The 27717-nt window shown below is 51.6% G+C and overlaps 1 protein-coding gene across 6 annotated transcripts in view; it reads left to right on the top strand.

Moving 5' to 3' along the window:
- The window catches only part of CAMTA1 (calmodulin binding transcription activator 1), a 293026-nt gene that overhangs the window by 67597 nt on the left and 197712 nt on the right, over positions 1-27717 (top strand). For all 6 annotated transcript variants that reach the window (XM_074924718.1, XM_074924719.1, XM_074924715.1 and 3 more), the window contains one exon: positions 9705-9772. In XM_074924718.1, the coding sequence (XP_074780819.1) occupies positions 9705-9772 (68 nt within the window). The remainder of the gene's footprint in view (positions 1-9704; positions 9773-27717) is intronic.

Here is a 27717-nt window from a genome sequence, read left to right as displayed (position 1 = left end):
CTATCCCTCAGTTTGGGACTTAAATGGAAGATAAAATCTATCCTAATCCCATTAGGCGCTGGCTGATTCAAGGTCTGACTTTGCTAATACTTGCAACTAACGGTACTTCTGAGCCGAGCGGTTCAGGACAGCCATTGCTAAGTGGTTTTGTGCAGAATTACATTCTTGCTATTAAGAAGACCCACTGCATATTTGATTTTACCATTTTCCCAGTGTATTTGGCAGATGAAATTGCTGTGCAGATCTTGTTTAACTCTGGTGTCTGTTAACCATCGCTTATTCACTTGATTGTTTTGTTTATTCTCCTTTTCATGTGTCTTAGAGGAAATTACTTCTCGTCTTAATCCAAGTTTCTTCATACCAGGTTTAGCCTTGAAAATAAAGCGTTTAAATTGCCCACTTACTGCTTCGTAGCAGTTTAGTATTGACAAGGGCAAGTTGCTTTGAGCTCTGGTCGTGCTGACCTGGGAGAAATGCCTTGGTTTAACTGAGCTGAGCCTTACAGATCTGTAGAGCTCCATCAGCGTTTTTCTTCTAGTAATAATCTCCAGCAACTTCTCAAGCTAAAGTTCTAACGAAACGTGTAGAGAGTGGGCTGAAGTCTTAGATGTGCTGAAAAAAGATCTATAAATGTGGTGTAAATGGGATCGTGTAAAATCATTAATTATTAATTATCAGTGGAGAGTGTCTGGTTTTCCCGGGATACAGGGAGGTGGTCGTTAAACGGGAATGCTGTGGGGTGCCTTTATCTGGGTAGATCAGGTTCTGCGTTTCCATGAAATCTCCCTGGAAGTGTTTAGGTGTAGGTGTAAAACCTGTTGTAGCTCAGGTTGGGATGGTGTTGGTGATACATCTGGCCTTTTTTCTTTCTTTTTTTTTTTCTTTTTTAAAATTTTCCCTTTCTTTTTTTTTTTTCCCCCAATTTCTTTCTAGTGCACTCCTGTCTCTCTCCATAAGTGTTCTTTGGGAATGTGTCCAAGCCTGTTTGAAGCTGGTTTTTGTTATGCTGAGGCTGCTGTTGGTTTCACCCTTCTACTCCTTTAACTCTAGGAGCTAAGCCAAGCTGCTCCGGTGTTAAGACTTGAGGGGGACCCCTTTTTCAGCGCCCCGGGTGCGCTCTGCCCTGGCATTACTGCGAAACGCCTTCACAGTCAGATGACTTGATCAGCTATCGGAGCTCAGGATTCCTAAATGTCACCCTATAATGTCTAATTAAGGTTGCAGTTTGAAGACATCATGTACTTTAATTGAAAACTGTAAGAGTAATCTATTCCATTTTTTTCTGTTAAATTAATAGTGTGGACCTTTAGCAGATGGTTAGCGAGACGCTGTTATTAATGAAAACATCCCACCGCCTGCATCCAGCCGCTTGTCGCCGTGCACGGTGCGGAGGAACAGGGGGTGCGTCTCCCCAACCAAACGCGTTTCCACTCCGTGGCTTCGTTCTCCTGCAGTGCCAGTTAGCGGCCCCAGGGCTGCCATTGCGCCTCTTCTGCAAGATTTAAACCCCGCAGAGGAGTTTTCTGCCGGGCGAGGCCGGGTGAAGGAGCTGGCAGCAGCCAGTGGGCTGCAGGTCATCTCTCTGACGAGCAAGGGAAGGCACTTTGGGTCCCTAGAATTGTCGTTTTTTTCACCCATTAGGGTAATAGACCCAGTGGTTTAAGCTATTTAATGATATTTTCCCAGGTAGAAATAAGCGCTTCTGCTATGTGCGAGCGTGTGCCTGTTAATAGGGGTGAGCTCTGCCCCTCCGTCCCCACATCCTCGTGCGTAACGTCACTGGCTCGTGTCCCCCAGACCCGGGTTTTGGTAACATCTTTTGTTCCCCTCTTTACGCTTCCGCTCTCCCTCTCCTATTGCTTTGCCATTTCCCAGGGGGACGAGCGGCAGCAGCGGAGCCTGGGGAAAGCCGGGATATTTATCACTCCCTCCGACACAGAGGCTCTAAAATGCCTTCTGCAAAATAAATCTCCTTTAAGACCCTTCCGGAGCAGGGTTTGGCTTATTGCTCCAGGAATAAAGAAGAGCCTTTTCTTCCCCCGGCGGCGGGCTGGGACCCCCGGCGGCCATGGCTCGGGAAGCCGCCACGTCCTGGCGACTCGTGGTTTTCCGTCTGTCAGAAAATGGGCGTTTAACAAAGAGCCGTTTGTGGGGGTGGGAGCCGTGGTGGTGGAGCCCGGGGAGAAGCGGAGTGTCCTTGCTGGGAAGGGGTGGGGGGTGCTCGGAGGGGGAGCGCGGGGGCCCACGTCCCCCAGTAGCGCCTCGTCTTCGCGGAGGAGGAATTTGCGTCGGCTCCGAGGAGGTGAAGCTCGGGTCCCGAGGAGGCAGGGACCTCGTTCCCAAGCGGGTCTCTGCCCCGCAAGGGCGCTGGGGAAGCGGGACCGAGGATCTTCAGGCGGGGGACGGAGGCGTGGGGGAGGTTTTGTGCACAGGAGCCCCCCTGGTGCCGCCTCCCCCTCCCGGGGCAGGGAGCTCCTCAGCGCAGCGGTGACTGGAAATGATTCAATTAGCTGCAGATATTGATAATAAAACCCGGCTTCCATCTAATTAGATAGAACATTAGTTGGTGTACCCTTACTCAATTAGAAAAATACATTTTAAATTAAGTTTTAATTTATTTTTGTCTTCAATTCCATCGCGATGGAAGAGGCAGTGTAATACGCGCAAAGCTTGCTTCTGGGTTCCTTGCACCAGGCACCAGAGGAGGTAACGCTGCCCCGCGCCTCCCCCTGCGTTTCTGGGAACGATTGGAGTGAGTCCCGTGACTGTGAGGCTGGGAGGGGTCTGGAAGAAAATTCACATCACGCTTTGGAACCCCAAAGCCGTGCGAGTCCGGCCTGGCAACCTGCTGTGGCTTGTCCTGGCACGAGGCAGCGCTGGGGAACCTCCGTCCCGTGGGCCTGGAGCGCGGGTGCGGGTTGTCAGTGGTGACGCTGGGGCTTGTTCCCCTCCTTACCGTCAGAGAGCACGGGCCAACAGCTTTGCTTTAGAAAGCCGCAAACGGGTAACAGCACCTCAAGACCAAAGAACGGCACTACCTGCCAGAGGAAATAAACCCATTTGGTTTAAAACCTTTTTGTTGTTGACAGGTATTTGGCAACCCGATGGCAGCCTGACCCGCGTCTCTCTGCTGGTTGCTCAGAAGCTTTGTTTGCTTTTCTCTTGTGTCTGATTTTTGACACCGTGTTGCTATTTCAGGTCAAACTGGACGAATAGGATGAAATCACGATTTTTGTTGCAGTGATGCTAAACAAGGTAGCGAGAACTTGCTGTGTGTGGCTTTCAGATCAGTTCCAAGCTGTAATCAGAATATTAATGGTTTTGAGAGTGGGGATGGCTGGAAAATGAAAACGGCCTGATCCCAGCTGAGAAGATGCTACATAATCAACATGAATTTGTATTTTCATTTCAGAGTGGAAGGACGATAAGGAAGCGATGGGCTGGAATTTTTCTTTATAGCAGCGAGGATGTGGAGATTTCCTAAGAGAATAAATGTGCTTGCTTAGGAGATCACAACTTTATTAGCTCTGTGGTATAAATCCAGAGATGTGTACAAACTCTCCTGCTTTCTCTTAAAACATGCATATATTCCTGGCTTATTAATTTGGATGCATATAATTCATATGAAGTAATAACTTAATAACTTGAAATTCAGACTTTTTTTTTTTTTTTTAAGCTAATGATTTATTACTTTGAGACAAGATAGGCAGCTGAAGCTGCTTGGCACGGGGAATCCTGTTTGGGTTCCAGCTTCTCTCGTGAGAGGTTGGGTGGGAATCGCTGATGCCCTCTCAGGAATGCAGAGGTGGCCTGGAGAGGGGCCAGGCTGGGGGCAGAGAGCTGCTGCTTGAGTCTGTGGCTTCCGACAGCCCCGTGGTACCCACTCGGGGACAGGGGTGCTGCCAGCGAGCCCGCGGGGGGCGGCTGCTGCCGCCTCTGCCCGGGGAGGCCCCTGCGCTTGCAGCCCTGCTCGTCACCCCGGAGCTCGTGTCTCCTGCGGTGTGAAGCCGAGCCGATGCGAGCGTTGGCCGTCCCCAGGGCACGCGCTGCCCAGGAGCCCCCGCGGCACGGCCGCTGCCGGATCCCTCTGCTGCGCGTGTGGTGGGTAACAGACCTCTCCGACACCGGTGGAGCGTTGGGTCCGTGCCCCTTGGCCCGTTCCCCGCTCGGCAGCGACGTCCCTTTAGTTCCTGGGCGTGACGAGAAGCGCCGCACGCAGCAGCTCCCGCCTGCGCCCCGTCCTCCCCCGGGAGGGGAGGTCAGGCCGCCCGCTCCGCCGCAGCTCTGGAGGGTTTGTGCCGCCGTTAAATGCTGACGGGGCCGAGCAGCCGCAGCCACGTCGCGCTGGGTGGGAAGCGCTGTGCTGACTCTCCGCCGCCCCTGGTCACGTCCCGGCGTTCGCTCGAGGCCCGGCGGTGGGAGCCCGGCGCGGGGCTGCGGGGGGCGATGGGGAGGGCTGCGGGAGCACAGTTAGCTTGGCTTTAAGCGGACGGCTCTTCGGTGCGTTCCATCTCATAATCTCAACAAACGGAGGAATGCAAAATAAAAATAAATGTTCATTTATGTAAAATGCTTTCAGCCCAAGCAGCAAAGTATAAATTGAACTGCTGATTTATGTGACCAAGTTTAGGATAAAACATAACTCACGCAATTTTAATGTTGAATTACCTAATTGCATTACGGGGTGCTTCCATTAGCTGATCGAATTAAGCCTTTTTTCCTCATCAGCGTCTCATAAGCCCGCGCTCAGGCCTGCAGGCTCCGGCTCAGGCGGGGAGGCCCCGCAGCTTTTGTGTCTCAGCCCCGCACCGCTCCCCCGGTTCTACCTGCTGACGGTGTTTCCAAAGCCGGGCTTAGGAGGGGTGCGGGGCCGGGCGGGACATCCCGGCCCAGGGGCTGCTGGCCCGGGCACGCGGATGAGCCGGGCGTTGACGGCGAGCACACACGTTCTTTTATTTCCTTGGCTCGCTTTCTAATTCCCCAGCAGGGCTGAGGACGGAGAGCTGGGCTTTCAAAGCCTGGCTCTGTCTCGTCTGACCTTGCTGGTGCCACGCTGCCTTTTGTTTGTAATCTTGGGCAAGAAGAAATGGAAAAAGGGTTTGATAGGAGACAAAAGCAAACAATAGCCTCGCTCCAAAGATACGATGAATGGGTTGTAATTGAATTTTTTGGTGAAGACATTGATTTGACCCTGTAAGACACACAGAGTGAATCATTAGGGGAATTAACACACATTAAAATGCAGAGGTTTTTTTTTTTTTTATCAGAGGGCTTTTATTGTGCCTATAGTTTTGGTTTTAATTATTTAATGACTTTGTGTCTTCTAGTGATAAATCTATTTCTTCCCCCTTTTTTTCAAAAGGAAAGATGGTTGTTGGCTGATGACGAAGGGGGACATGCCCCGAGCAGCTGATGAGTGCTGGCTCTTCGTTAGCAGCCCTGCTCCTGCCCCGGAGCCCGGACAGACACGTGCTCTTAAAAAAGCATCTCTTGCAACCTGTTGAGAAAACATCAGCACTAGTCTGACCACTTTTTTCTGGGCCCTTCAGATTTATTTTTCCAATCTGTGTGTAGCAAAAACTACATAGGAATTAATTTCTTGCAAGAAGCTGTGTGGGATATGGTGTTTAGGGGAAAATTTCCAGACTTGGGCTGCTCGAGGCAGGTTTGACCCTGGATTTTCAGAGTGCCGACTGCTCCCAGCAGCAGCTCCTTCTGTGCCGCCTGTGGCTTCAAGACTTCTCAGCAACCTCACCCTTGTGTTTTGCATCTCACAGGTGGTGCTTTCCTCACCATGTTGACAGATTTGAAAAACCCAGCTTATTTTATGGCTTGAGCTGCTTGGGCTCGCCTTTAGCTTGGTTTGGGCTTTGCCCGCAGGAGCTGCTTGGCTGCGGATTTGCGCGTGCCGCCTGCGTCTCCTCCCGAGGAGCATCTCCTTTCCCTCCTGCCCCGACCTCGGAGCGGCCGCCGCTGCGGTACCCGTCGGTTTGCTGCCAGCCCTGGGTTCCGTGCTTTGCGGGGCCTTTCCTGGGCGATGGACACAGAGGGGTGTAGTTACAGGAAGCAGAATGCTTGAAGAACGTGATTTAAAGGGGGTTTGCTGACGGCAGAGAGGTCGGCATCCCCGACACGTCCTCCCCATCCCCACGACAGGCTCCCTCCATCGAGGCCGCAGGCTTCTGGCTCCGAGCTCCTCCACACCTGGGGCGTGCGGCTCTCCTCTCCCTTCCCTGAGAAAAGCAGCGTTTGGGGTTCATGCCGTGCCCAGGATGTGCCTTTCAGTGGAAAGTCACCATTTTGCCTGGCTCTGTGTGTGTGTGTCCACCCCTGAGTCATCTGTTTCTCCCAGTTCTTCTCCAGTTGGAGGTGGCAGACAGAGATGATTCTCCCAGCCGTGGTGCTGATGCAGTGACAGAAGTTGGCTCATGGGCGTCAAACCGTACACAGGCGTTCCTGCTCGCTCCTGCCTGCGCGGGGTGGGCTGGCCGGGACTCTGGGGACCGGCTGTCCTGACCCCAAACCCTGTCCGTGCTCCACAGGCCCGGTTTTGGCTCTGACAGCGCCCCGGACCCCCTTGCCGGCGATGCCGAGACGTGCTGGTGAAGGACGCAGTGCTCTGGGCGATGGGCTGCAGGCAGGCACGGCCAGGGGGAGCAGGCAGTGCAGGAGGGGGTTTTGGGGGTTTTATTGCACGCCAGTCCTTGTAATTGTGAGTACTCAGGGCATGGAAGGCAGCGTGGAGGATTGGCTGCCGCTCTGCTCTGCGTGCTAATTTATAGTGCTGCCGTGAGGTAGCTTTTCCTTGTTAGCCAAGGTATTTCCTCTGGAGGAGGGAAATCAGGCTGTAATATGTCATTAAGCAGAAAGCCTGGGGGAGCTCCTATCCTAGTTGATGCGGATCCTTCTTTTATCCGGTTAGGAGAATTGAATTACACGTTTGGAGTTGTCTGAAGATCCAGCTGGGAGCCCGGCCGGGGCTGTGGCTTCTCGTCCTGCTGCGGCGGGGCCGGGAGCTGCCCGCACACCTCGGTAACGCGCCTCTGTCCCGGTGTCACCCGCGGGCTGCAGCTCGCTCTGCACCTTGTTCTTTGCCCAAATCTGCTGAGCAGGCCCAGGCCAGCAGTGGGGAAGCAAATGTTCTGCCTCCAAATGTGGCGACAGCTCCTCCCATCATTGACAGTTTTGGGATGAAGCTTTTGAGCGTGCAGGGTACAGGCTGGCTGGAAGGAATGAAGTAAACAAGCCTTGGGTAAAATTGACGTTCATTTACCTGAAATACTTGGGTTTTCTCTGCTATAGCAATATGTTTATTCAGCCACAGAAGTTAAAAATTGCTATATTCTCCTTAGGGCAAGTTGAGTTTCAGTAAAAAATAGGCAAAATCCTTTGCTAATCCTGAAGCCCAACAAACTGCCCGTTTTTGCAGGATTTTGAGGGTGAATCAGCCAGATCCGTTTCTGCACCAAAGGGATCTGTCTCTGTAAGTGCCTGCTGACGCAGACCCCCGCCCCGGGCGGCCGGGGGCTCGGGCCTGGGGGAGGACGCGCAGAGCTCGCTCTTGGGCGCCGCGGGTGCTCGTCCCTCGTCTCCCCAAAGCTCATCTCGCCGTAAGGGGTGAGGTGACGCGGATTTGTAGCGTCGCAAGTCAAGGACGTAACGTGGGATGGGAATAAAATTCTGCAGACCGCAGCACTTTGGTGAAAATACTGTGCTGGCTTTAAAAAAAAAAAAGGCAGAAATCTGTGTTCACATTTTTTGAAGTTTCGTATTTTTTGAAGAATTTTAGTTGCAGAGTATTTTTGCGTGGGTTATTTTTTTTTTTTTATATATATACACACACATGAAATCAGTGGTTGGCTCTACAGCTCACAGCCTGCGTCAAAGCCGCGAGCGAACGCTGCATCAGTGGTTCTTGCGGGAAGCGACGGGCAACGCCTCTTCGGAGCCCGATGGAAACGTGGGGCCAGAGCTTTTTGGCTGCGCAGTGTCTGAATTGTAGGACTTGCATCGGATTCAGCTGCATCGCCTGTGAAAGTGCAAGGCTTGCCATGTTCTCGGGGAAGGTCGCGAGTGTAGGTGCTGTGCCAGCCACCGGCGTCCCGGCAGAGGGCTGCTCCGGGTTATTTTGATATTGAATTTTGCACGGCAATTAGCCAGAAATTAGAAAGAGGCGTTTTTGGAGCTTCGTGTCAGCGCTCCTCCTCCTGGCTCATGTAGAAGCGTCACTGCTCCGCCGTCCGCTGCTGCGGTGATCGTTTCAAAATGCAGAGTCGGGCTTGGGAAGTGCAGGGGGCGGCGGTGCATTCTGGGAGAATTTATTGGCAGTGTAAACATGTTGGTTAGGAGTCATTAATATGACATTCACACAACTCTAATAAAGTACATAACATGGAGATCTGGCACCACTGCAATACCCAGAGGACATTAAGTATGAGTCTTAAAACCAAGAGTATTGGAAACAAGATATTTTTACGTCTCGTTTGGGAGTAATATAATTGCATTTCGTGGCTCTAGCAGATGCTTGGGCCAGCTGGTTGGAGAGCATTGTGGATTTTTTTAGCTTTGGTACTATACAGCTACAACCCTTATATAGAACTATCTTTTAAAAAAAAAAAAAAGGGGGAAAATCATCTCCTGGTCACAAGACCCATTTCTTGTGTGTGTGTTCCCTTAGTGATGGCACAGCCTGTAGATGCTTCTGTTGCAGCAGCTCTGGCGATCGAACCGCCCGTGGGTTTGGGGTCTAATCTGAGGCAACCGAACGTTCAAGGCAGCTTCAGTGACCTCTGCAGAGCTGCTGCTATTGCAGGTCTCTGAGAGGGACACTCCGGCCCAGCTGGGAAGCAACGCTTGGAAGGGAACCGTCAAAACCCGACATCTGTCTGAGTATATCTTCATGGGCAGGGAAAAAGCTTGTTTCCAGCAGGCTGTGGAGTGCAGCCCCGGGGGTCCTTGGCCCTCTCTAGGTGTGGGGACGTTGCTGGTGCGGTGACAGGAGCTGTGGTGGGTTGGGACAGTCACTGGCCCTGCGTCAGCTCGGGCGCGGGTGGCCCCGGCCTCTCCCCGGCTGCCGGCGATGCTAAGCCCGCCGCACCGTGGCCACCCCGGGTTTGTAGAGGGAAGGGCTGGGCGGCCGTCCCGCGTTCGTCACGCGGATGGACAAGCACCATCGTGAATTATCTCGCCGTCGCCGATAATTTCCTGCAAACAAATCGGTTCTGATCTGGAAGTAATCGCCCGTATCATTCCTGCAACTGGGAGCGATGACTTATGTTGATGTCACCCGCTGGCTTTTTATGGCAACGATTAATAATTCAGTAATTCTCTCTGCAGTGATGCTGTTCTATTTATAAATGTTTAATTTAGCTTCCCGTGTCCGTGTGTCGCTGCCCTCCCCTTTGCCTCCTGACGTAACACCAGGCTCTCGGTGATGCTTGCGGTCACCAAAGTTACCAGAAAATTGTCCATGCTGGAATATGTTAATCCCTTTCCTCATTTGCATATCTTCTTTATGTTATTTAAGTCTGGCTTTGGTGGCGTAAATGCAAACGTTGGCCGAGCGCACTATTTCAGTCAAAACCTGATTTAAGCTGCAGGCCTAACCCGGGGCTGGCAGTTCCTTGTCTCTGTTATAAAACTTTCCAGTCTCCAACACAGCCACTCAAATAACTCTTTTTTTTCTTTCTGCGTTTCTCTTTCAGGAAATTGCAGCTTATTTAATAACGTTTGAAAAGCATGAAGAATGGCTAACAACTTCCCCTAAAACAAGGTAACGTTGCTCACGCTTCAGCACATTGACTCATTCTCGCTGATGACTTGACTCACTAATCAATGCGTTGGCCACCGAGTGAAAACTCCCAGTCATGCTTGATGGCTTGTGACACCAAACTCTCATTAATTGACTTAATGAGCATTTTATTGAATGAAATCAGATTGATTAAAAATGGAACAGCTGCAGTCTTGACAGGTTAAAGTTTTAACCCGATTGTTCAGGATTTAATCGTATCCCTTCAGATGAACGGGTTGGAAAGCCTTTGAGCGAGGTTGCAGGCTATTTATCTTGACAGTGCTCCCTGCAGCCTCCAACTTTAAATAAATAAAAAAGCACAAAGCCCTCCCCTGTGCTCTGCCTGTTTAACATGCAGTCGCAGGGATTGTTTGCGTTTTGGTGTTTTTCTTGCTGGGGTTAAGTGTTTGATGGCGAGGAGATCCCAAAAAGCTGCATTAACAGACATGTTTGCAGTTTATTATTCAGTAAATGTCATGTCTTCTTCGCGCTGCCATAAATGTTTAACTCCCCTGTTCCCCTGGGAACCGATACGTGAAGTTTTGCTGCAGATATTTTCCTGCCGTTTCAGCTCTGTTCAGGCTTGCAAAGTTTCCATGTGTCTCACTAACGCAAAAAAATACTCTTTCTTTCTAATGTTGTTTTTTTTTTCTTTTTTTCTTTTCCTCCATCCACCCCTTTCCTATTGAAGAGCGCAGGGTTGTTGTGGGGAGCCTGCTGGGACCAAGGTGGGAGAAAAGCCCTTGTTAGCATCCCGCGTCCCATCGCATCCGCCGCGGGGAGCCGGCGCCAGAGGCGTTGCTGGGTCTGGCGTCGCCTCCCCCACGGTTATTGGGGGCAGAAATCAGTGAGAGGCGAGGACCGGTACTGACCCTCACGGATAGCACAGGCTGATCCCCTGGGTGTTTCAGAGCTCCCAGCCGAGGAGAGGACGGAGGTGGAGGAGGGCAGTTGGGGCACGGAGAGGACCTACCTTCCATGAAATTCAGGGAAAAAAGAGCTATGTCATTTTAGCTTTTTCCTGCCCCAGTCTCGTCTGTATTTTGGGGGACATCTTTAAGTAATACGTTAATTGTATTAAAATGTGTCTGTAATACCTGGAAAGGGAGACATCTGAGACCCAAGGGCTTTCTCAGATGGTTCTCCAAGACCCAGAGCAGCTGCTGCGGCTGAGGGGCCCTTAGATGGACCTTTCCCGCGGATGGCGGCGGCGCCTCTCACCTCGGTGAGTGCAGCAATGTTCTGTTTCCCTCCCCGTCTTGGCTGCAGGACGGCAGGTAATTTGATAACGTTAGAGAAGGCTTTTTTCTGACCTGGTAATCCAAATTTCAGAATTAATGCAAAATAATTCCTTGCTGAACCTTTGCCAGATAAGCCTGTTAAGTGGTCAGAAAACATCTTAACTAGCCTGGGTATACATAGCATCGTTAAAGATAGGAGATTATAAATGTAGCAGCGTTTTATGATTTTAAGAGTCTGGTTTGCTAAAGGCAATGCCTGAAAATGATTTTGTAATTAATATTACAATACTTTCCTCCTGTGTGTTTACACTTGAAAGAAAGTCCCAGGAGAAGGGAAGTTGTGACTGTTGTTCAAGGGCCGCCTTAAATTGTTGAGTTAGTTTTCTTCTTTTTTTTTTTTTAAATATAAAAATGAATTGGAAGAGTTAAATGCCGAGTTCATACAATCAGGGCTCTTGGTATTACAGAATTAATGACATCAGTCCAGCACCGAACCGGGACGCTCCCCGTTCTTTGCTGCTGTGGGTGCTTAATCTCAGAAAATTAGTAAAAGTGAATCGCACCACGGGCGCGTACGGGCGTTTCTGAAGGGGTGATGTGTGGCGTGGTTTGAGGAGCCGTTGCTGGATGGGTCTGAGCAGGTGGGCGACGCGCTCCGGGAGCGGGCGATGGTGGACGTTGGCGCTGGGTCCCGTTGCCCGGTTCCAGCTCAGCTTCGTGCGAGGAGCCGGCGCCACGCGGGTGACCACCTCTGCCTGCTGGGCTAGTGCATGGGGGGCAGAAGAGGAAGAGCTTGTCTCGAGCCGTGCTGGCCGTTTCTGAACGTCTCCCTCTCCTCCTCCTCGAGACGATCCCGTGCTTTCGGCGCGGTGCCGCTCGGGTGTCGCCTTGGTCACAGGCAGAGGAGGAACCTCCATTATGACGCCTTTGGGGTGGCATTAGAGGAGCTATGAGAAAGCTTTTAAAGGTCTCGAAAAGCTAACTTTTTTCATGAAACTTCTTGTTGAATGACTCTAATTGGTAAATATGCTGATACCAATATGCTGGAATATTAGTGCAGCAGTCTTTCGAGCACTCCAGTTTATCAACATAAATTAACAAGTACACCTCGCAAGGCATCGACCTTGATGTTTCCTTGAAATGGTGTTTGGTTACTTGATCATGTGCCAGATAATCCGCAGCGGGTATTCCAGTCAGCAGGGTGAACTGGGGGAGCTTTCTGCTAATGCAGCAAGGCTGAAGTCTCTGACATTTCCAAGTTTAAATGCAAATTGTGACAACAAAAAAAAATAAATTACTTGACATTTGTATATCAAGTAGAACTTAATTGTTATTTACATTGGAATTGCAGTAGCAAAGCTGACTTTCTTAGTCCAAAAACGTTCTGCTAGATTAAGATACTTTGCTTATCTGTTTCCAGGTGCCTTCTGTAATTATAGTTTTTAGAGTATTTTAAAAATAGCTTTGAGCGATCCGCTGTAGCTTCACCTTTCACAAGCGAGGCTCAGGCCACTGGAAAGGTTTCGCCGTGCCCGCGGGCTGCGGGGTTGTTTTTGCAGCGGGGAAAGCAGCTGGGCTGGGTCCATGCCCCGTCCTGCGCTGCATTTACATTTCTGCTGCGTGTGCAGCCAGCCCAGAGGTTTTGGGTGGGCAGGCGGCGAGCGCCGAGCTCTTGCTTCCTCCCTCCCAAAGCCCAAGAGATGAATGTTTCTGGGGAAATGTTTCGGGAAGGTGGCACCGTGATGAGCCGTCGCTCCTACTAATACGCGAAGCAGCTGGGGAAATTCCCAGATGGGGGGTTTTCAGCCCGGAAAGAGCCCAAATGCCGTTTTTAGGCAGTGAGACTTGGCAGTGATTAATATTTCTGCAACTAAAAAAGTTGGGCGACAGCCTGCTCCTGCAAATCAATAGCGATTTACATACCCTGTCAGTATGCATTTGGGGTAATTCAGTTTTACTTCTGCTACCTACTGGGTTATTTTTGGCATTCTAATTCCCCTCTCCTGGCTTCAGGAGAACGCGCGTCGCTTTTGGTGTAATAGGCATGGACAGTAGGCTGGGCGGCGTTTCCCGCTGATAAATCCCAACCTAATAACTCGCAGAGTTGTCAGGACCCGGCTCACAACAGCAGCAACGACCACAACCCCCGGCCGAGCTCCGCTCGCGCAGCCGCTGCCCCCGGCAGAGCCGTTCCCTGCCCCGGGCCGGGAGCCACGACGCTGCGGGCAGCTGGGCCCAGCTCCCGGCCTGGGGCGCGCCAAAGGAGCCGAAAGCCGAGGAAGTCACCCGGCTTTCCCTTGTCATAGCCCCCGTGTCTTGGAGAGGACTGTTCTACTCTTTATTCACCTCAACTTTTGCTGATGCTGGTCACTAAAGCAGGGGATGCAGATTGCATTAGACTGGTTAAAAATCACTTTTCCCGATTGAAAATGCACTTGCTACAATTGTTGTTTTCCTCGGTTACTTTTTTAGAGGTTTTTGCTGGCTCCAGAGTTTTGAAATTTCCTGAGAAATTCAATTTGTTATGTTAAATGTGGGCTTGTGCCTCGGCTGGAGCGGAGGGTTCCAGCCCACAATGAGATTTAGAGGGAGCATGGCAGGAAAACTTAATAAAACTCCAGTTTCAGCCAAGCAGCCTGGGGGGATGTAGAGGTAGAAAGAAACGCGTCCGTCCCCCCCGAGAGCATCGCCGTGTGTGTGGGGAGCTCTGAGCCCAGCTTGGCCCCCCTGCTGCTGGGGCTGCGGGATGGGGCAGCACCCCCGGACCCAGCCGACACGGGGGGTGGCTGGGGGGGACAGAGCCCACCCCGCGGCCAGGGGCTGCCCCTGTCCCGCTGCCCATGGCCCCAGGAGCACGGCCCGTGCCTCACCTGTGTTTTACCTTGGGTATCTTTGTTGGGGCCTTTCTAAAGATGAGTTAGGATCTTGCAGTATATTAATGTAGTATTAAATAATTAATAGTAAAGTTAATTGAATTATTCCATTTTCAGGTAAAAAATAGGGCAATAAATATTCATAACTTATTTTATTAAGGGAATTTCCATTTCCTATGTCATTAAAGTGAGATTAACCAAGGTTGGGTTTAAATGAAGATGGAAAACAATTGTGCTTTGGAATTCATTTACTGCGTTAGGCCGTCGCCTTGCGGGCGGCTCCGCTGCGCTCTGCGCCTCGTCCTGCTGCCTCGGGAGATGCTGCTGCCGGGGTGTCCTGGCCCCTGGGAGGGCACCTGGAGGCTCCGCGTTGAGGAGAAACCGCTGTGAGCTGGAGGTCGTGGAAAGGCCCAGAGCTTGCGATCGACGGCAAGAGTTCTGTCCATCTCCCCTTCTGCCGGTCACAAATAAAAATGCTCCTGAAGCCTTGCTCAGGCTTTCGAGGCACGTTTCAACAGTCCTCGCTTTCTCACGGAGCCCAGGACCATCCACCTCACCGTGCGTGGTGCTGAAATTTTGAGTTTTCTGCTGTTGTTGCTGGAAACTCTGTTTACACGATGTTTGGGGTTGAGTATGACCTATTTTTCCTTCATGAAAGGCAATGTGTGTGCTGTCAGCTCTTTCTGGCTTGGGATGCTGCTTGACATAATCCCTGCTAAATGTGGCACATCTCTCTTTACACTTTAAAGATTTCATGACTCTCAACACTTTCTTCTCACTGCTCTCGGTATTTCCTACTCTTTTCTTTTTTTTTTTTTTTTCCTCTGAAGAGGATAAACAGTTCGGAGATGGTTTTAAGAGTCATTGATTCATACAGATTTTTAGCCGCTGTGGTCCAGGGCTGTTGAGATGCCAATAATTAATTCCTTCAGCAGCTCGCCCCGTTTGCCTTAACGTGACCTAACAGCAGAATCGCTGGGAGCCATCAGGACGCATTGGGAGCAGATGGGAGGTAAACACGTGCGAGGAGAGACTTTGGGTTGGGGCTCCTGATGGCTGGAACCAGACCTGCCAGACCGTCCAGTATTTTTGAGCATTTTAAGCTTCAGCTCGAAGGGCGCCCAGGAGGGTGGGGGGTTTAATGGCCGTCGGGGGCCGCCTTGGGGATGCCCTTTGCCACGGAACGCGTGGAGGCTGCGGGAGGGCTGGGAAACTGCTCTTTGTTCAGGCAGTTTTGAACAGCCACAAAATTGAAGTCTTTGTCGCATTTTGAAGGCTTTGCAACTTAATTTATATTCTGGTATGGTAATGAAGAAGCATCTTTTGTCCAGGAGGTGAGATATGCAAAAATAACCTTTAAGTTGCTCATAATTAACCTTTAATGATATTCCCTCATTTTTTCCAATACATTCTCTGCGTCAAAAACAACGTACAGAAGGAGTGCCTGAGACTGCTTGTTGCATCTTAATGGCCTGCAAATACCAAGTGATTAAAAATAAACTATTTATAGGGATTATTTATTGACAATCTTTCCCTCCAGCTGAGCTGGCCCTGGAGTCGGGGTGCTGGGCTGGAGCCAGGCATCGTGGCTCTCCCCGTCCTTGGCCAGCGGAGCCGCGGGCGCCCAAGGGCCGGTGGGGGGGCGCGTTATGTCCAGACGGGGATGGTGTTGTACTTGTGACAGATACAGCACGTTCCAGTTGCACGTCGGTCCGTTAGCAGGTGTGGGCTGGAAGCCTGGCGTTGGGAGGAGGAGTTCTGGGCCCCGTGTGTGTGAGGAGCCGCCGGGAGCTGCGCATCACCGGGGACCTGCAGTCGCAGTGGAAGAGGACAGACTGATTTGTATAACAATCCCTGTTTGTCAGAAGATGAGGAGCTGACTACAAAGGCTGATTTTCTTAATTTTTTTTTTTTTTTTGGTGCTGAATAACAGTGTTTGTAGGTAATGAGCAGCCTTTTATCTTGCTGTGGCACGGGGGATGATTTGCTAACCTGCTGGCTGGCAGGTTACGTGCTGGTCGTGTGCACGCTGTGAGGTGTGTAGTCTCCTTTGAAGTCTCTAAAGGGGTTATGGTCTTGCTGAATATTTACAGAAATGTGAAATTACTCCCTTTTTCCTCTCCCAAGATTCTGTCCCTTGCACTGAGAGTTTCTACTTTCATTTCTAGTGTTCCTAAACAGCAAAAGGCGGCTTCTCTCCCGCTGCGAGGTGCCACCTTCAGCCTCCATTGTGCTTTCCTCTCTCTTCCCCTTCCCTCCGAGCTTTTTGAACAAGGTCCTTCTGCAGTCGCAGTGAGCTGGTGCTGGTGAGGGATGTTTGTTGCCGGTGGTGCACGTGGGTTTAATTAGGGCAATGCCTGACGAGCGCGGGGCCCCGCATGCACCTCGGTGCTGCAGGAGGGATGCTCGTGCGAAGCTGCTGCTCGCTCCTGCCCGCTCTCATTTCAGCTCAAAACTTGAGGCTCTCTCTCCAGTTCATCTTCCCGGCCCCTTGCTCACTGCTCTGCGAGCTGATATAAATTCCTGGGGCCGATAGATCAGATTTGGTTTTCTGCAGTTCGCCCTCCCCTTTTCTGAGGCATCGATTTCAGAGCCCCGCAGTCCTTGCTGGGGTTCTGCGATCTCAACGTGATAACGAAGGTGATTTTGACGGCCCTTCTCATCCTGTCACCATCAGGAGCTGAGGGACTTATTTTTCCATTCCCTGCTGCTGATATTCTTGTGCTTCACCCAGGACAGCAAGGGCTGTGACACTCCATTTCCACGTGGCTTTATGCGTTTTCCTGTAGGTATATGGCTGGTTTTCCAGGATCCGCACAGCCCCGTGCTTGCAGTTAGAGGAAAATCTTGTGGGAGATTCCTTGTGCGTAATGTAGCATCGGGAAGTGCAGCTCTGGCTTCCTGAGCCTGGCTGCCTGTGCTGAGAATTCCCCGCTTCCCACCCGCACGCAGCTCCGCACGTGGCGGCGAGAAACCCCGGAGCAGCCTCGGACCCGCTGGGCCCCAGCGAGGGGAGTCGGTGGTGAGCGATAAATACAAAGGCTGAGAGATACAGGGCTGCGGATTTTGTTGTGGGGTTTTTTGTGGTGGCTTTTTTTGTTTTTTTTCTTTCTAGTCCTGAGAAACGCAAATTTCAAAAATCTGGCAAAGATTCTCCTGGAGTTACACTTGGTTGGTGTTCTTGCTACGCGCGCTGTAACAATACTTTAATATAATTACATTTGAAATTCCGTGTAGAATCTGGTGGGTAGGCAGATGTACCGGTATGTTAAACTTTATGTCACTTAAAAATGGTTTTCAAGTACATCAGAGGGAGACCATCCAGCTGTAAAATTATCTGCTTTATGACGCTGCATCGCAGCTTTTTGGTCTTTTTGTTTTAATTAAAAATGTACCTTAAATCTCATGCCCTCAGACAATTTCCACCGTGCCTTTTTGTTTCCAGTCATTTACTGACAGAATGCAAACCGACACAACTCTGCCAGCTCGTGGTACGGTTTACGGGGCAGGGCAGCGGGAAGTCTGTTAATTAAGATAAACCCTTTCCTGTTTTCCTCAGCTGGTTTGGTTCTGGGTTTCCTTCGGTTCGCCGCGCGGGGCCGGCCCGAGCTTGCCGCTCCCGTGTGGATTTCTGGGGCTGCTGGCTGGGTGCTCCTGAGCAAACCCTTCCCTGGGCCGCCCTGCCTCGCGGGAGCGGGGCGAAAGGCCCTGCTGGAGCTCGCTGCAGCTGTTTGCTGGGCGCAGGAGTGTTTAACTTCCCACTCGTGACGCAGGTGCTTTTCCTGCCGTTCTTTTTCCCGTTCCCAGTGCACAGCCCCGCGGAGCGCTCCTGGGCTGGGTCGGTGCAGCCCCGAGGGGTGTTCCCGGTAGGACAAGCAGCAAAAGGGGTTTGGGGAGCTGGGGTGCAGCCGGCGGCGGGGCGGGCTCGTGTCGGGGCCTGTGTGGGGACGGGCTTTGCCGACGGGCGCAGAGAGCTGTTCCCGGCACGCGCGGGGCTGGAATCGGCTTCGGGTGCGTTTGCGCCACCAGTAAACCTGAACGGCCGCGCTCGGCCTTGGGGTGGAGATCTCCAGCGCCACGGAACAGGAGTCTGCTAAATCATTAACGGTGCCGTTTCTGGAATTAAATAAAGGCCTCATCCCGAGGCGTCCCACGTGATGATTCACCGAGTTTTGCGATGTGATTTATGTTTGGCCGCGGGATTATTGTTTTCTATTGATTCTGAGAGAAATAAAGCAGCAGTAAAAGCCCATCACGAGCCTCCCGGTGGAACATGAGAACTGGAATCTTTCCTGCCAGAAATCCTGTTGTTTCCTTGGTGGTGACTCTCAAACCGCCAGCCCAACCGCTCTCAGATTGAGCATCACCTCGTGCTCCTCCTCCTCCTCTTTTCAGCATTGTCCAGCAAGGATGCGCCCGGTGCTGCTGCGACCGCCTCGCTGCCCCCAATGCGGGGATGGGGGCTGAGGGATTCCACTGGGGTCTGGTGATGCCAAAAGGGCTTCTCGGGACCCTCCCTACACATAGCGGCCAGAGGTGATCCCTCCTCACCCTCCTGCCTCACCTGTGTTGTGGTGTGAAATTAAAACTTGTCCCACAGTTCAGGAATTACTTTTAATTCTGAGCAAGGAAGTTTTGCCTAAAAATGATTCCACTTACCTGGAAAGCACTGTTTTTTTCCATCTTCTCCAGTGTGCTGTCACCCTGGGCATCTTGTTTGCTTGCTGCTCAGATGCCTGGCACTTTTACAAAACGAACAGTAAAATCTATCGGCTCTGGCAGAGCTGTCGTGCCTTCTCGCTGTGGAGCCAAAATGTGCCGGTGTGGACCATCTGAATGGTTTTTCCCAGCCTAATTTAACAATGCCACGTGCGGCGTGCAGTTGCCAAACAACGTGGCTGTATTTTTAAGACAATCAACCAATGATAATTTCTTGAGCACTGGTCGAGATAGTGCTAGAGGCATCTCCTCCTGCGAGGGCAGGGAGCAGCTGGGTGCTGGAGCGTGCACCCAACGCCGTCCGTGACCTCCGAGGGGGGTGTGTGGCTTCTTGGGAACAGAAATACACAACTGGTGGAGGTGACAGATCCCACCTTCCTCCTCCGATGGAGCCGGGGATCGCTGGGCCGTCACACCTGAGCCTGGGAGTGCTGGGGGCTGTTAACATCCCTCTGCCCAGATGCGCCCCCACGTAGGGGTGCGCCCGCCGCAGGGTTTCAGCACTGGGGAAGCGTTTGGGGGCACCAGAGGAGCCCCCGGGGGTCGGCTGGACCGTCCGGCTCCGCTCCCGGCGGGCAGCAGCATCCCTGCCTGTGCTTCTGTGGGACTCCTGCCGCTGCCAGTGAGAGTGAATTGTGCCCATAGTATTACTTCTGCATTTATTTTATAAATGTCAATGATGAACTAAATTAAGATAAATAAGGCTGTTCCCTCTTGTTGTTTAATTTACAAAATTTTAATGAGACTAATAACATCTGTACTTGTTCCATCTTCCGGCTGGCTGGAAGACAGTGAGCGGGCCTGACAACTCTCTGCTCAGCTTGTCTTCCAATAATGTTTAAAAAAGGAGGGGTTTACAAATGTGGTATTAAGCCATTTGGTTTTGCCTGTGCTTCATCTTACACCAGTGCAGAGGTTGAGGGAGTGATGGGGGTGGCAGAAGAACACCCCCTTTACAAGGGCGACGGTGGCGTTTCATGCGCTGTTGTAAAACAGAAGCGATGGGCAAACATGTCGCTTTGGATCAGGCACTGGAGACGGGCAGAGGGCGGAGTAAAGCCTCGGCTGTGGTGTCTTACCCACAGCCTTCTTTTCCCGTCCTCGGGGAGATGCTTGCCCAGGAGAGGGGAGCTGTGCTCCCCCGTGGCTCCCTGGAGAAGCCGGGGGCCGATGCCCATGCTGCCCGCAGGGCTCCAGCAGGTTACCGGCGCTTTCCTCTCCCTCCATCGTCTGCGTGATGGTTTGTGGGTCTGAGGACCAAAGCGGCGCCCAGAGCGTCCCGGCGCCGTCGCTTCGGTCCCTCCGGAAGGTGACCTTTGGCTTCTGGTCAGCTGAGCCTCTTGCAAAGCACAGGGGTCGTGCAGGGGAGATCTTCGTGCTGGATAAGCAATTAGCTAAAATAAACTACTCAAAGGACAAATTCTACAGGACTCTCAGTCTGTAACAAATGAGTTAATTGACTTTGGTATTTGTGGGATGTTCCCTCTATTTTATTCAAGTCTCTGGCTAAAAGGCTCTTCCTCCTGCTCTTTGCTGCTGCAGCGAGCAAACAGGAGCTGATTTACATGGCTACAAGTAAAGGAAGTGAAGTGATAATTAAGAGAATCTTTGTATATTGTCTTAAGAGATACAAAACTTCTTGCATTAGTGTGTCCAGGAGCACCTGTGTGGTTTATCTGGGGTGTCGTCGGTTCTCCCTGCAGCCTCACACACCTCACCCGCAGCAGCCTCGGCCAGGACCGAGCCCGGCAGCCGGGCGTGGGGCAGGGCCGTGACCCGCAGCCCTCGCAGAGGCGCCCCAAGGTGACAGTAACCCCAAATACATTTGAGAGGCTTTGTCTGCACCTTCTGAGACGGACGGCCGTGGCGAGCAGCATGTTACCTGGGCTTGTACCGCGGAGCTGCTGGAACGAGGGTTTTGGCTCTCGGGGCCCTCGGGCCTGCCGGTGGCTCAGGACGGAGCTGGCCGAGTTGCCGGGTTTCTGTACAGTAAGTAAATTAAAGCCTGGTACAAATCTTTGCAGTGTAACAGGATTTGCGAGCAGCTAAGAAAGGTTGAGACTGTTGGACCAGTTACCAAGAAAATCTTTTGTGTGTAAGGGGGGATTCGGTTCACTGAGCATCGTGTGTCCCAGCCGCTAACGCGAAGGTGAAACGTGGCTGAGAGTCGGTTTTTTCACTGTCCTCCTGCTTATTTCTCCTTTGCAATATTTAGAGGGAAGCTTAAAAGCCAGCAACACTGCCATCGTGGAGGAGAGAGAAATTGGCTGGGTGGCGAGCTGCCGATTTCTTAGTCATAATTTATCCGGCTGCTGACTTCTCCCTCTGGTTTACCGGTGCGTTTGTTCGTGTCGGTGCTGCTGGCTGGAAAGCGCTCGACAAGTGCAGGGCAGATGCGACAGCTCCCGGGCAGCTACCACCCAGACTCGCTTCTTCCCAGGCACCCGCCAGGACCTTTGCTCCGGCTTTCGGATGGGTTTGTTCCCGCTGTAATCCGCTCGGTGCCTGGAAACGCAGAAGAGCTGCGTTCAGACCAGAAGTTGCCATCCTGAATGTTCCAAGTTCAGTTATTCTGGGAACTACTTGGGGGGTGATTTGGGAAGAACCTCAGGAGGGCAGTGTCCAGCACAGCATCCTCAGACATCAAGGGCACCCATAGAGTCTTGGGAGAAGCCTGCGGTTTGTGGCCGTGGGGGTTTCGTTTGGGGCTGGGTGTTTTTGAGAACATGGTGGATTGAGTGTTTCTTTCTTGCCCTGAGCTCTCTGGAGGCTGCCTCGCCCTTCCTCAGCTGTCGGCGTTCGTGGTGACGCCGCGGTGCCGCAGCCTTTCCCTCTGGCTGGGGCTTTGGTTCCTCTTGTGTCCTGACCTCTCCCCGTCACTGCCCCGACCTTGCTTCCCCTCCTGGGAGGGGACGCGCCTGCGAGGAGCCACGCAGCTCCTGGGCGCCAGCTGCAGCCGCCTGGCGGCGTGTGGCGAGGGGACGCCTCTGCCCGCTCAACGGCGTTCACAGGCCCCGACCACCTGAGGAGATGTAACCAGCTCTAAATTGCTCAGCAAACGTGTTTTTGATAATTGTGCCCTTTGATAACAGTGCCAGCGAATTGGTTTGGGCCTCACTTTAAATTTAGGATATTAAAGATCCGGATGGTTTCACAATCACTGTTCTGCTTGCGTGCCCTGCCTCCTTCTCTCCCTCCAGGGTTACTCCCAGGCTTTTCTAAATGCTGCTCTGTTTGTTTTCTTCTCTTCAATCCTTCCTCTCATCTCCCTGAAATTTAAAAAAAGTCCCTTCTGAAGCCTGCGGTGCTGTTGCACAGACCCCAGGTCTGAAGGGGCCATCGTATCTCCTACAGCCTCCCTTGCTCTGCCCACCCGCCTCTATCGAAGCCCCGCTGTCGGGTGGGGTTTCGTGGCCAGGGGATGGTGGAGGTGGCTCGGTGCCAGCGTGGGCGCAGGCAGGGAGGGGACGGCGGTGCTGGGGACGTGCCGCGCGGTCACACCAGCGCTGGAGGACTCGCTCCCTGCCAGCTAAGCAGTAACTCTAAGTAACTCTTTTAAGCACTGCAAGAACTGTTGGTTCCAAAACCCGCCCAGTGCACGTGTTATTGCCGTATTCTGTGTTTTGTAACTTAAAAGAAACCGCATTGTGACCTCTGCCTGCTCCTCTGACCTGCAGTGCAGGGAAGTCTCCTCCAAGAGAGAGGGATGAAACTTGACAGTTATCTTGGGTCACTACTTGACCTGCCCGCCGGTTGCTTTGTGTGATCGGGCACCCGGGAGAACCGTACTTGTTCTTTGTGGTGCCTCGGGAGTCGGGTAGGAGAGCTGTCGGCCCTTCATCCCGGGACCCGGGAGACGGACCTGGGGATGTACGTGGCACAGACCGGGAATTTGTCAGTCAGGCTTTCCTACCCTCACCCTTGTGGAGTTCTTTTTTAATTACTTTCTTAATTTTATCGCTGTTGGGCTGAGATCCTCCAGTGGCCTACAGCACCAGGCTGGGCCGGTGGCCGCAGCCTGGCCGGGTCCCGGCAGACCTGGGGCGCGAATGGCTTTGCTGGGCTCCCCAGCGCCCTGCCCCTCTCTCATTTATTTTAATATGTTTTCATAAATCCTCATGTTCGCCTCCTGCAAGAAGATTTCTGCAAAGAGAAGCACTCTGGAAGAGATTAAGGCCTGACCACCTCTTTTTGGGTTTTTTTTAAATTGTTTTTCCCACAGGAACTCTGTCGGGTTAGAGAAGTGGTTGCTGCTTTTGTTGTGCTGCTCTTGGTGCTGCTTCCCTGTTACGTTTCTGCTGAATGGCCTCGTGACATTCAAGCTAACAAGCAAACGGTGCATTTTAGATTTTTTTTTAATCTATTTTTAATGATTAATCCTGCTTCCCACTGCTTAGGAGCCACTAATGGCAAGACAGTCTTTTGACAGCTTCAAAAGAGGTCTCATCTGAAGTTTAAAAAGAAAAAACACAAAACCAAACCACAAAAAAAACCCAAAACAAACAAAAAGCTTCACTTGCTCTCCAGACTTTTTGAACTAATACCAAGTTTACTTGAGATGCTCCAGTAGCGTTTGAACAAGGGCCTCGTTCGAAAGCCAAGACAAGATCCTCTCTGGGGCGTTGGAGCCCCGTTAAGCGAGGCCGGGTGCAGGATTATCGTCTCTGGCTTCCTTGTTCCTTCTTCCCAGAAGTTTTCGGAGGTGTTTGAGGCAAAGCTTAGCAGGAGAAGAGATGCTGGTGTTTTGGTGAGGAGCGCATCCTGTTTCCCAGCCCGGTGTGTGCTCCGGGCGGTCAGGGGCGGCTGCACGATCTGCCTTTCGCAGCCGGGGTACCAGTTGGGTGGAGCCGAAGGTCGGTGACTTCGCAGGCGCTGGAACCGCCTTTGGTGACCGTAGGAGTGTCCAGCCGGAGCAGCTGATCCCAGCACGGCTGGTTGGGAGCGATGCTCAACGAGTGTCTGGAATCTTTCAGTCTCAGCTGCATTTGGAACGTAAAAACACGGATCTTTAATTGAAACCCTTATATTTATGAGGGCATGGGAGAAATTCCCATGTTACACAGGCAGCAGCGTGGGAAGAGACGGGAAGTGCCTGGAGGGCAGTCAGTAACGCCGGCTCAGGGTCATGCGGTTCATATCCAGGATTTCTGTTCTGGATCATCAAACCGCGCTGGGTCACTGGCTGTGCAGGACCGCCCTGAGAGCCCCCGGCGCGGCCTGGAGTTCAGCCTGCGCCAGCGTCCCCGGGTGCGGGTGGGGGGTCGCCGTGACAGTTGCGTCCTTAAACTGGAGGAGATTCTTCAAGTATTTAACGCTGCTCATCGCAGCAATTAACGCCCAACCAACACAGCTGATAAGCAGGGACGGAACCAACCCAGCTGATAAGCAGGGACGGTCTCGCAGTCGTAAGGTCCCTGTGCTGGAGTGGGCATCGGTGAGAGGGGGGCTTCTGCCCTTTTAAAGGACATTACTGCACTCCCGGTAACGCGTGCAGAAGATGAAATAAGGAGGGTGTTTTTCCTTTCCGATTATATAGTTTATATGGAAGCCAATGTTTGATCTTAGTTTCTTGCTGGTGTTAATCTTAGTTTGGTCAGGGTTTAGAAAGCGAAAACCTTGCACAGCACCGGCACAGTTACAGCTTACAGCTCGGTTACAATAATTCGATTGAGTCTCTAAGCTCGGCGCATTAAGAGAGCAGATTTTAAACACGCTTAGGATTTGACAGTTGTGTCAGATAACAACTTGTGGGAGGCAGGTGAGAGGAAAACTGCGGCGTCCGTGGTTGGGTTAAAGCTGGCGTGGGAGCCCTGGGCGAGGCGGAGGGTGCTGTGCCGGTGATCCCGCGGGCGTTCCAGGCGTCCGGCCGGGAAAGCTGCAGGTCCGGGGGGTCCTGCTGCGCGGAGAGGGGCTGCAGGCGGCTGATCTGGGGGGCAGCTCGGCCTTGGGGGTGTTCTCAGCATGTATTCTCAACTTGTGCTTCTCTTTTGGTTGCAGACCTGAAATTTCATGACAGGAACATCTCCCTTTGATTCACTAAAATAAATCTTGTTTTGGTTGTGAGCCCGGTGGTTTTAAGTGAACTGAGGGAAACGTGAAACACCTGGATGGCTCTTTAAGTCGGTGAAGATGACAAATCCCCATAAACCCATATTTCCCTCAGAGTGCTGCAAACCCCCAGCGTTCAGGGCACGGTGGGAGCGGACACGTGTGGGACCTCGGGCCGGGCAGGTGAAGCCGAGCGCGGGTTCTGGGGCGGCGTGGCCAGAGCCGGCAGCGTCCTCCCCGCCAGCATCCCGCGCAGGGTGGGGAGGCGTCTCCTGCCTAAAGCACGGCCGCTGTAAGGCCTTCCTGAACTGCAGGGAAAAACCTAGTTATCATCGTAAACCCTGGAGCTCACCAGGTGGAAATAAACCGCAGGGGACGAGCGCCGGTCCCTGGAACGCTTCTGCGTGTATCTGGATGGTCTGTCTCCATCATTGGGCACGGTTACACAGATGGTGAAAATAACGGGCACCGGGATGCCTCGCTGCAGAGCTGAGGTGACAGTGAATACCTCGGCTGCGAAGACACCAAGAACCCCCACCGCCTGGTGGAATGTCTGCCCTTTAAGTGAAAATATTGTGGATAATAATTCAGTTTAAGAAAGTACTTGAGAGGATTGTTCTGGTGTGTTTTTTTTCCAAGTCAATAGCCAGAATGAAACTGTAAATAAATTTTTTAATTATTTCTAGAAATCTTGTGTGTTTAAACGTATACAAGGCTCTACTTTTTTTTTTTTTTTTTTTTTTTTAAATTGGGGTTTTTTAGTGCTTCTATAAGCAAATAGAAAAGGTCCCTTCTTAGCAGCGTCTCTGGTGCCAACATGTAGGGAGGAGTCACTGCCTGACTCTTCTGTGTCAACCTGGGCTCAAAAAATAACAGAGGAAAGAGCAGAACAGGAGAGTTTTCATCAGAGGACACTGGGCAAACATTTACTCTTCGATGCCCAGGGCGCTGCGCCGGGCTTGGAAACGCCAAGTGCGGCTTTACAGGGGGGTGTGACGTGAGGGTTAACAGAGTGATTCATCCTAACTTAGATGGTTCGAATTAGGGCAACAGAGAAAAAGGATTTCCTGCTATCAGAAGTTAGTTCAGGCTAAATTAATCTGAAAATGTGTAATTTCATCTCAACTAAAAATACTGTAATGTAATTAAATGCAAAAGTAGGATGAGCTGAGAGGGTATAAGAAAAGATAAGTATCTGAGTAAGACAATAATTGAGTTTGTATTGTAAACACATTCCTGTAGGAATTTGGGACTTTTTAAGCTGCTTCATTATAAATTTTAAGTCAAGAGTGCTTAATAGCTTTGGCATGTTTTGGAGAAGCGGTTGACTATATTTGTTTGTGTTCTTTGTTTGCGGAATTTTCTATATTTGGGTTTAATTCTCTCTTATCTGCTTGTTTATTAATACAAAGTTTGAGGGCGAATAAGGCTTAAAATTGGAAAATGTGTGTTTCCACGTGAAACCGGTTGTGTCGTGGATTCATGTGAGCTTCTCATCTAATTTTTCTAATAATTGGATCTTTAATACGTAAATTGATTAGTATCGTTAAAATACTCGAGGTGTTATTCTGAGGACGTCGTGTTGAATATCGGAGGGGGGAGTCTCTTTTTTCTGGGCACGAGACATTTGCTCAGTTCTTCGAGCCGGCGGTGCAGGAAGGGGGTCAGGGTCAGGTCGCATCGCAGCATCCTTCCCTTGTGATGGTCCTGAGCCCCGCGGGGAGGAGGGGGCGAGCGGTATGTTCAGCCATTGTTTGAAGAAAATTGTGAAACGCCGATTTGAACACTTTCTGCCCAAACGCAGGGTGTTTGAGGACGGCTAGAGTTAGCAGATTGAGATTCATTTTCCTGGTGCTGGCATCTGTATCTGCGCAGCGAGTGTTGGACGAGGGATGGGGAAAATCGACGCTTTCTTGCTCTTGGCTGGGTCCAGAAACCAAACAGCGTGGGGAGGGGAGATGCTTAGGAAGCCGCCTTGCGTCTCGTTGTAGTGATAATGGCTAATTTAATGCCTCTTTTGTGATATCGCACAATCTGCTTGGTACTGGTACATTACATTATGGCACGCTCTTGTTTTTTTGCAAAGGTTTGCAGGAAAACTGCAAAAATGTTTCCTTTCCATTTGCTAAAAATACTTTGCCCTTAATTCTGAAAAATTACTTTGCGGATCTTCATATTTCACAGACCATAACTAGATTACTACCTTTTACTGGAATACTTTGTGTTAATGAAGACCGATTGGGATTACATAATAGATTTCCTCTGAAGGAGGCATTATGTGGTTATTTTTTACTGTCTGGCATTCTAGTTAATTGCCTTGTCATCATTAATTGATGGGACTAAATTGATATAAATAAATAGATTATATTCCTGAGGTTAATTTGAAAGAGAGGAGGGGCTTAAACCAGGTTGCTGCGGGGTGTTTAAGCATGTGCCTCGAATGCAGCGTGGATTAGCGACTGCCGAGGGTCACGCTCACGCTCAGTCGGCGTCACGGCTCGTCAGTCCGCTTGGAGGGTGGATGCAGCTGAGCTCTGCCCCCCGGGGAGGAGAGGGAGCACTTGCTTTTTCCCGGACGAGCCAGGGCAGCTGGCATTGCCCCGTCGTCTTAAAACGAGCCTCAGCTGTTGGCTCAGCTCAGGCCTGAGCTTCAGCCCTGCAGACGGCCGCTGGTCCCGCTGCGGCCCGCACGCAGCCAGCCCCACCAGCCCGGCGTCTTCGGCAGTTTGAGTCCCTCCGGTTTCCAGGTTAATCCAGATTTATGTACGTGATGACTATTAATCAGCAATCAGCTGAGGCCGTGGGTATATCGACAGTTTTTAATTTAGATTCCAGCATTGCGTAAAATACTTTTGCCTGGGAAGAGGGAGCGGGTGGCGGCTGGTGAGAGCGCGGTGTCTCCTCCCGCAGCCCCTGCTCGCTCCTTGCGCCGGGGGACGCCTGGGCTGGAGCCTGGTGCCCCGCAAACCCGCGCTGGAGCAAAATTTGGGAGTTTACTGGCCCCTGTCAGAGCGTCGCTGCCTCTTCCAGCCCCTTGGCCCGTCTC

The sequence above is a fragment of the Athene noctua genome, chromosome 22 (genome assembly GCF_965140245.1).
Source record: "Athene noctua chromosome 22, bAthNoc1.hap1.1, whole genome shotgun sequence".
Lineage (NCBI taxonomy): Eukaryota > Metazoa > Chordata > Aves > Strigiformes > Strigidae > Athene > Athene noctua.
Note: the sequence above shows the minus strand (reverse complement) of the source record. Positions and strands in the feature narration are given on the sequence as shown.